This window comes from Pterocles gutturalis, unplaced genomic scaffold (genome assembly GCF_000699245.1).
Source record: "Pterocles gutturalis isolate BGI_N339 unplaced genomic scaffold, ASM69924v1 scaffold7340, whole genome shotgun sequence".
Classification (NCBI taxonomy): domain Eukaryota; kingdom Metazoa; phylum Chordata; class Aves; order Pterocliformes; family Pteroclidae; genus Pterocles; species Pterocles gutturalis.
The window spans coordinates 823-9507 of NW_010140635.1; the positions used below are offsets into that span (position 1 = coordinate 823).

The following is an 8685-nucleotide window of genomic DNA, read 5'->3' on the forward strand; positions in this document are numbered from 1 at the left end:
AGCTGTGCTGGGTGTTCGGGATGCTGGCTCGTGTGGCTTTCCCGTTCCTCCCCGCAGTCATTGTCACCCTCTTGTGCTTTATTTTTAGTCCTACACATTGACAGGATGGCTTTGGGCAGAGCTGGCGAGGTGTGGAGTCATTAGGATGCGGGCAAGCCCGACATCTGATACACACTTTCTTATAGAGCACCCTGCGAGTCACAGCTTTGTTCCCGGTTTGGTGGCACGGGATCAGGGGAACTGTGGTTGAGCATGCAGTGAGCGCAGTGGTGAAGCTTTGACACGTGTGCCAGCATTGTGGGGTGGTGTCAGAGCCCCAGGGTCAGCAGATGGGCTAGCGTTTGAACCCGACCGTCTGTTTTCACGCTCGGTCCTCCCCTTGTCACCAGCACAAGCGTACCTGGTCGGGTTTGCTGTGGTGGGGACATCCCATGGCTGATCAGCTTCACTGCACGCCGCCTCCTCGCAGGGGCTGACTGTGGCTTTGTGCTAAAAATGCTGCTGTTGTGTGCCTGTCAGCTGAGAAGAGGTGGCTGCCTGCTCTCTCTGTGCTGAGCGCAGAGAAACGGCGCTTTTCTTTCTTTTCTTTGATCACAGGTGGGGAAGATCCATCTTCTTACAGTTGATGTTTGCACTTCCCCAAATAACTCGCTTCTTGCTTTGAAAACTGATCTGGAGATGTCAGGGGGAAAGCTTGGAAAATCCCCTGGCTTGAAAGGTGCTTGGAACAGACGCAGCCCCCCTGCTTCGCTTCTGCGTAGCAGGAGAAGAGAGATGCAGCCCGTAACTCAGAAGGGTGGCACAAAAGCGCTAGATCTGGGAGAAAGGCCTCTTTCAAAACGAGTGAGACATTGTCTGGCTTCTGAGCAGGCTTTGGCGTGCACCGTGCTGCCGGGCCGGGTACGAGGCGGAGAGTGTGGGCAGTCTGTTAGAGAGGCGTGGGGCAGGGCTGCTCAGCAAACAGACGGCAAAGCTCAGGGCAACGCTTCCTTCCTCCAGCCTGGATTATCTCCAGTAAATAGATGCTTTTTCCTCCTCTCTCACCTGAGTGCCATTTGCTGGTGGTGGTTGACTGGGAAGTGTGGGGTCTGGGGGTATGGGTGGTTCTGCCCAGACTGTGAGTCTGCTTCCTTCTGGGTGGAGAGTGGGGGGGTTGCTTCCCATCGGAGACTTCTGGGCAGAGGGTGTTGTCAGGCCTGGGATGTGGAGGCTGTCAGAGCTGAGCTGGGCACCTGTAAATAATCTTTCTGAGTGGTTCCCAGCTGTGGGGAAGGGCTGCCAGTGGGAGTGTTGGGCAGCAGGCTGGACAGTCTGTACCAGTTGAACCTGAAATTAGCCTTGGAGAGGTTAGAAACTGCTTTGGATCAATTGGGTGCCCTCATGGCTATGCTTATGGTTGGACTTTGCTCTCTTTTCTAGCATGTGGATATGGAAAACTCCTATCTCTGTGGATACTTGAAGATTAAAGGCCTTACAGAGGTGAGTGTTAACTGCAAAACAACAAGAAGAGGTGCTGTGTAAAGGCTTTTCTTTTTCCTGGTGGGCTGGGAGAAGCTGCCACCAGAAATAGGAAGTAGAGGGATTGAGCATACAGTAAATTTGACCATGAAGTAGTTTAGTAGCTTCAGTCTGCTGTTCTTGGCATGGCAAGCAAATCCAACAGACCTTGATGGGAGTGCTGGGCAAGGGAAGCTTCTCTGGCATCCCTTAAGGTCTGAGCAGAACCGAATCTGACCCTGCAGTCAGCTTCAGGCACTCTGCCAGTGCTGGTGTGTTGCTGAAGGAAAATAAACCAGGACCTGAACACTCAGATCTTTACATACTTCCTTCCCTGTCCATCTGAGATCTGCTCGTGGTTTGTTGGACACTCGGTGAGAACTGTCTCTGGAGGTGATGCGTCCTTTGGCTGCAGTGCACCATGTGTCTGTCGTTACATGGGAGCACTTGGAGAAGCTTGCTTGCCCCAGCTGAGCCTGCTGTTCCCTGCCTGTGTTCTCCTAATTCAGTGCCAAAGCTGAAGAGAAGCACCTTCTCCTCCAGTGGCGTGGCTTAATCCAGCCCATGGGCTTTGTACCGTCATGCAGCAGCCTCCGGGTGTCTGCTGGGGAGCGGTGCTGGCTGTAAACGGTCCCTTGGGATGGTCCAGCTGAGAGCTTCCCCACAGCCCAGCTCCTGGGTTCGTGAAGTGACTAGAGAGGCTGGAATAAGAGGGTGGAGGCTGTGTGTGGGGATGAGTCAGACTGTGAGAGGTGTGGGGTAGGAGGAGTCAGCGTGCTGCTTGGAGGGATGGGGAGCACTGGCCTCAGATTGCCCGGAGCTCCTGCTGTGAGGTGCTGCTTTTTGCTGAGTAGCTGCACCTTTATCTGCGTTTGAGTTTCTGTCTCAAGGTGACAAATCTTCTGACCTCTCGTTCATCTCTCTTCTCTCCTAGGAATACCCAACCCTCACCACTTTCTTTGAAGGGGAAATAATCAGTAAAAAGCACCCTTTCTTAACGCGCAAGTGGGATGCTGATGAAGATGTGGATCGTAAACACTGGGTAAATAATGCTGGGGTGCAGATGTGGGTCTGATGCAGTCCTGGCTGAGCAGCTGATTTGGAGGTGAGGCATGCCCGTGCAAGAGCTGCCAGAAAGACCTGGAAACTTCTGGGTTTCGGGTATTTAACTCTTCCCCCCCCCGCCTTGGGATCTTTGCAACTAGAGGTCCCTTCAGCAGGCTGTTGGCTGTGATCCAGGTGAGGGGAGAGAGTGTCTTGCTTTCCGCTTGCTGGCCCTGGAGTTGGAAGGGAGCAGGCGCAGTCCTCATCTCCTGAGCCCACTCCTTGTTTTGAAGGCTTATCCCAAAATGGAGTGGAGAAGGGCAGAAGTACCCCTCTGGCACAGGCGGGGCAGTCGGGACCCATGTCTCAGCCATGCCACCAGTCACCTCAGCCCTGTGCTTGGGATGGGGTGTGGCTGCTGCCGTGCTCTGGATCAGGGCCACAGCAGCCAGCTGATTGCCTCCACACCTTGACCTTTGCTGTTGTTTGCCGGGCTTTGATGTTTATTATGTTTCTGTCAAAATATCTTCCTCTGGAAGTGTAGGAGCTTCTCCAGCTGGGCTGGATATGGTTGTGGATGTCTGGCAATGTCTGTCCTGTTTCACAGCAGTTCTTCCCTCCTCAGTAGCAGCTGGCAGTAGTGAGCTCTACTCCTGGAATAAGCATCCTTTTTTATTTTCTTTTCTTTTTTGTTTCAGGGGAAGTTCCAGGCTTTTTACCAGTATGCAAAAACATTTAACTCCGATGACTTTGATTATGAGGATCTGAAAAATGGGGACTATGTCTTCATGAGATGGAAGGTAAACTCTGCACGTCTCCTTCTCTGATGAGCTGCTTACAAGTGACTGACAGAGGCTTGTGGTGCCTGAAAGCTTTTTCAGCTCTGCTGGTTTAATGAAAGATCTGACCCTACCAAGCTCATTAACCCACTGTACTTGCAAATTCCAGTGTGACTTCTGTCTAGCCAGCTAATGGCATCCTTAAGGGCTGCAGTCACAGCTAAAAACACAACAGGAAAATCTTGCTTGGTGATGCTCTAGAGGATGAGAGAATGAGTGTCTTCAGTCCCTGTACGGGGCCTGTGTGATGCAGACTGGCCAGTCTGCATCTTGCTGCTTTTCAGCTGGATCAGTTCCTCCCTCTTTACACAAGCTTTGTGCAGCTGTGGTTGGAGGAAGTCACAGAACTGCAGAAAGATTTGGGTTGGAAGGGACCTTTAAAGATCAAGTACATGCCCCTCCCCTGCCATGGGCAGGAACATCTTCCCATTGCTTAGAGCCCTGACCAGCCTGGCCTTGAACCCCTCTAGGGACAGGGCATCCACAGCATCTCTGGGCAACCTGGGCCAGTGTCTCACCACCCTCATTGTAAATAATTTCTACCTTTAATTTAATCTAAAACTACCCTCTTTTAGTTTAAAACCGTTACCCCTCATCCTATCACTACAGGTCCTGGTAAAAAGTCTCTCTCCATCTTCCTTATAACCCCCTGTAAGTATTGAAAGGCTGCAATAAAGTCTCCTCAGAGCCTTCTCTTCATCACCAGGCAGCTCCGATTCCTGATTTTGCAGTTGGCTTCTGGTTTGCAGTGGGCAGGCGTTGAACTAAAAGTGATCTTGTGCACTCTTTAAAACTGGTTCTGTTCTCAGTTGTCTCCTTCCCTGTAAGATGCCTGCAGTGGCCCGTGGTGAGAGAACACGCTGGTCTCTGGGGTCTGGGCTGCTGCGAGCACAGGGAATGCTCAGCCAGGAGTGCCTTTGTGTTACGGGTGCCGATATTCAGTTTGGGAGGGCAGAGTGAGGGTGGTGGGGGCTAGTATTGGGCTGGAATTTTAAAATACGGTCTGTGTTTTGTGTGCAGGAACAGTTCCTAGTCCCAGATCACACTATCAAAGACATCAGCGGTGCTTCCTTTGCTGGTTTCTATTACATCTGCTTCCAGAAGTCAGCAGCGTCTATAGAGGGCTATTACTACCATAGGAGTTCAGAATGGTAAGGAAGCTTCCTTCTTCTTGTGGACTGAAGGGTGGCTCCTCAAACCCAGCAGTGACTCCTCTTCTGCTCCTCTGCAGCCTGGGAATGTCCAGGTGTTGCTTCTGTGGGCTGGGAAGGAGGTTCAGTCTGGTGGCCGGGTCCTGGGGCAGAAGGGAGGGTGTGTGTGCTGTGCTTGGCCAGAATGGGCGAGTGCAGTGTGAAGTGCTGCCCTTTGTGCACGGGGGGCCGGGAATAATCAGGCTGGGGCAGGGCTGATACAAGGTCTGAAGATGTGCTGTGGCCTGGTGAAGCATCTGTGAGGTACATTGGGAGGCAGACACCAGCTGTGGTTCACTGAAATCATCCCTGCAGCAGCCTGATCTCCAGTCCAAGCACTCGCAGGGCTGCTCCTGCTCTCCCCTGGGGCCAGGCAAGTGCGAGGCAGCCTGGCCTGGTCTGCAGGCTTGTGCTTTGCTCAGTGATTCAAGCTTTGAGCTTCAACATGCCTTGGTGCTTCAGAGGATGTCGGAAAGGCCTTCCTCGGTGCTTTCTCATGTAGAGCAGCTTGGCTGTTGCTTCCTTCACGCTGAAATCTTGTTAGGCTGGTGCTTTGTAGTCCACAGTCCTTGGGGTGTTGCTGTAAGACACGGGGAACAGTCAGAGTTAATTGGTGGTTTCTTGTTAAAGCCATGTGACAAGGAGCTGTGGGGAGCTCTCTTCCCTCTGACAGCCTTGGATATTTGTCACGCACGGCGGGTGAATCCGTGGGGTGGCTGGAAGCTCTCATGAGACAGGAGGGTACCTGGGAGGCTTTCAGACAAATCCTCTCGAGCTAAGATTTGAAAGACCCGAGTGTAATTTGCAGTTGTAGCAAACACTGTTTGAACATGAAAGTTGTTGAACTTGAAAAGGTGTCCTGAAAGCACAGCCCACCTCGAACACAGCCTGGCTGCGGGTAGCTCAGAGGCATGGCAATGGAAATGAGGAACGATGCAGAGTCCTCATGGGGTCTTGGCACCATGGGTGAGTGGGTGTTGGGTGCCTGAAGACCTCGGAGACTTGACTCTGACTGTAAAGGGGACAAGAAGAGCCAGCCACCAGGATGTCTGCTCTGGGGCCTGCCGAGCAGGAGCTGTTAGTGCCAGGGGAGTTCTGTTGCTCTGTGTAATCCTCTTGTCTGTCTTTTCTCTCTCTCCCAGGTATCAGTCACTGAATTTAACTCACGTTCCCGAGCACAGCGCTCCTATCTACGAATTCCGATGACAGCTGTCCAGAACTGATACCGCACAGAAGCAAACCGGGCAGGAGAGCATGGCCTGCCAGGAGAACTGTGTCCCTGTCGGAGCATGGGAATGCACGCTTCTCTCCTGCCCCTCGGACTCGCGAGAGAGAGCCTGAACGTTAACCCACCCAGCCCAAGGAGCGTGGCTGCCGGAGCTTGATTCTCCCTCCTGTCGAGTGGCGATTTGATCTTTAATCTGGTTTTAAGCTACCTTTCAATGCACTTTCTTATTGCACAGCTAGTTTCTCTGTCACTGAAATTCCTCCCAGCTCTCCTCTGGAAGCTGTTTCTCAGTAGCTGGTATCAGTGGTCTGTCCTCTGAGTATAAAGAAAGTAGAAGCTTGGTGCTTATATTTTCATTGTTACAGCCTGGTATGGGTTGAGATCGCCAGGACCTGGGTTTGTTGCCCAGATTGCCAGCTCTGATGCTCCCAGAGCTGGGTCCTGTGCGTGAGGCTCTGCTTGGCAGAGGGCTGCTCGGCTGCAGAGTCTGTTGGGGGAGTGTTGGCTGAGACAGATGAGGCTTGAATGAGTCTTTGCTTCGTGACGGCTAATGAGGTTAGCCGGAGCTGCAGATCTTTCAGGAACGCCGGCCCTTTGGAGCTGGGAGCTGTTCCGGTGTCTGGATATGCCACTGGGAATTAATTTGATGTACGGACTTCCAGGCTCTCAGTAAAGTGGATCTGAACTCTGCTTATAGGTGTATATTTGCTCTTTACTTAAGTTAAGGGTAAAAAAAGAAAAAAAAAAAGACAAAAAAAAGACTTTTAATGAAAAAATAAGTATTTTTATGGTTCCTTTTCCCAAGGACCCTATGGCAAATGCACAAATACTCGATTACATTTTACCGTTTTCACATTGAAAACCAGAAATGTCTGCGTTAGTTTTTATATCTGTGTATGTAACCAGCTTGCCGCTTTGGGAAGGTAATCGGAGTGCAAGTGTTGAGCAGCGTCGCAGGAACAGCTTTGGGACTGTTCAGCATTTGTACTCGCTCTTCATGCTTCACCAACACCACTGCTTGATATCTTTTTACAAGGCAAAAAAAAAAAAAAGACAAAAAAAAAAGAAAAAACCCCAGTAGCTCTCTGCTGACTTTGAAATGTTTCAAGTGATATAACTTAAGGCTTGTGTGCCAAAGTGTGTGTGTATGCGCGTGTGGTTTCCTTTTTTTTAAAAGACATTTTAAAAGTTGGCCTTGGTTATATATTTAATGTGACAGTCCCACCTGCGGGGCTTTTGTGAGAGGTTAGTTTGTGTTTTTCTGGCTGTTTTAAAGAAGATCCCCCTTAAAGCAGGCTTGTGTCATGCATTGGGGTGAGGATGGGTTTGCCGCCTGGGAGAGGAAAGCGAAGCCTCCGCGTGCTGAGCGCCGAGGTGCTTTGGGTTTTCTTCTTTTTAGCTGACTTTCTTCCTTTCGGCAGCATGTCTGTCTGGTTCATTGCAGCCGCGGAATTGCTAGTTTAAGCCTTAACAAGGAAGTATTCAGGTCTCGGTGAGCCCATTCCTATAAGTTGGGATCTTGTGTGATGGGAGAAGCGGCCGGGCTGGTCTCAGGAGATGATGCGGAGAGCCCCCGCCTCGGGCGTGCTGTTTGCCGCGGATGAATCCTTTTCCCCAGCACAAATGGAGAGAGGCCTGCTTACGGGAGAAGGGGGGGACCTGGCAGGAGTCCCCCGGGGATGGAGGAAGCACGTGCTATTGTCTTGGCCATCGTGGGTGGGTTTGTAGAGTAGCGTGAAGGCAAGCGGGAGAGCGGTTTGAGGTGCGAAGGGAGAGCAGCTGCGAGCAGAGCAGTTGGGAAGAGGATTCCTCCTTTGTTCTTCTCCTCCTCAGAGAAGCTCGGCCCCTTCGGTGGTGGGGTGAGGTGGTTCCTTGTGGGCAGTGCTGGGAGACGTCCTGGTTGTAGAGGCAAGAGCCAGTGGTGCTGCTGTGCTGTGACCAAGCGTGGGGATGAATCCTCCTCCCAGGTGCTGTGTGGGCGCAGGGACCCGGCTCCGAAGGCTCCTCGCAGCCCTCCGGAGCTGGGTGTGTGCAATACCGGTGATGGTCGCCTTGTGCTCCCCGGGGCTGTTGGTGCTAGCGTGACACTGGGGTTTCTGGCGTGCTTTAGCTGCATTAACGCTGTGGTTGTTTTCAGAAGCTGGGTCAGGAAGGGTCCTGGGGTGGTTTAATTTGTGTAACTACCCCAAAGCCGCTGAAGTTTTTCTTTTAAGACTTGATATGTTGTGAGAAGGGTGGGGAAGGAGCATCCTGCTCTCTGCCTGCCTCCTTCCCACCGTGCTGAAGCCAATTTCAGCTGAAATCCAAAACTGCTGGGGTGATGCCGCCCTGTGAGATGTGTGTGGTGGGTGCAGAGCAGGTTCTGGAGCCGAGAGGTTTTCAGGGGCCGTCAGTGTTCAGAGCTCCCCTCCTCTGAAGCCTTCGCTTTGGTTTTCTTTTTCTTTGACTCGTTCGGTGAGCTGAGAAGAGATGTTCCGTATGTCGTGGGGAGGTGAGAGGGAACTGACCGGGGAGGGGATCTGGGGGCAAAGGTAAGAAATGGGGCATTTGGTTGTGGAAGATGTTGCGATGTTTCTCTTTGACTGCGCTGGCTGCCGAAGGGGGGGTGTTCGCTGGGGAGCCCTTTGTGGAGCGATCAACGTCCAAATTAAACATCAAATGTACTGACGGCGCCTGTCTCCGTGTCTGTCTGTCATCCAAAGCGTTTCTCGGTTCTGAGGGGGAGCTCTGCTTCATCTCCTCCTTCCACGGTTTCTCCAGGAATCCCATCAGCTGCTAATTGCCTTAAATGTGGGATCTGGCCTTAATTAGAGGAGTGGGAGGGGGCAAGGCGTGGTGGGGGGGCTCCCTGTGAAACCCACCTGCTTCCCTAGTGCTTTTCCTATAA

At 52.1% G+C, this 8685-nt stretch overlaps 1 protein-coding gene across 1 annotated transcript; it reads left to right on the forward strand.

Moving 5' to 3' along the window:
• Positions 1 to 1419: 1419 nt before the first annotated feature.
• On the forward strand, positions 1420 to 6486 carry GID4 (GID complex subunit 4; the record flags this gene model as incomplete). Its single annotated transcript, XM_010083736.1, has 5 exons — positions 1420 to 1479; positions 2432 to 2539; positions 3240 to 3341; positions 4401 to 4531; positions 5713 to 6486. Coding segments are annotated over 5 exons (465 nt in total), but the record flags the coding sequence as incomplete, so codon positions are not given.
• Between the last annotated feature and the right edge of the window lie 2199 nt (positions 6487 to 8685).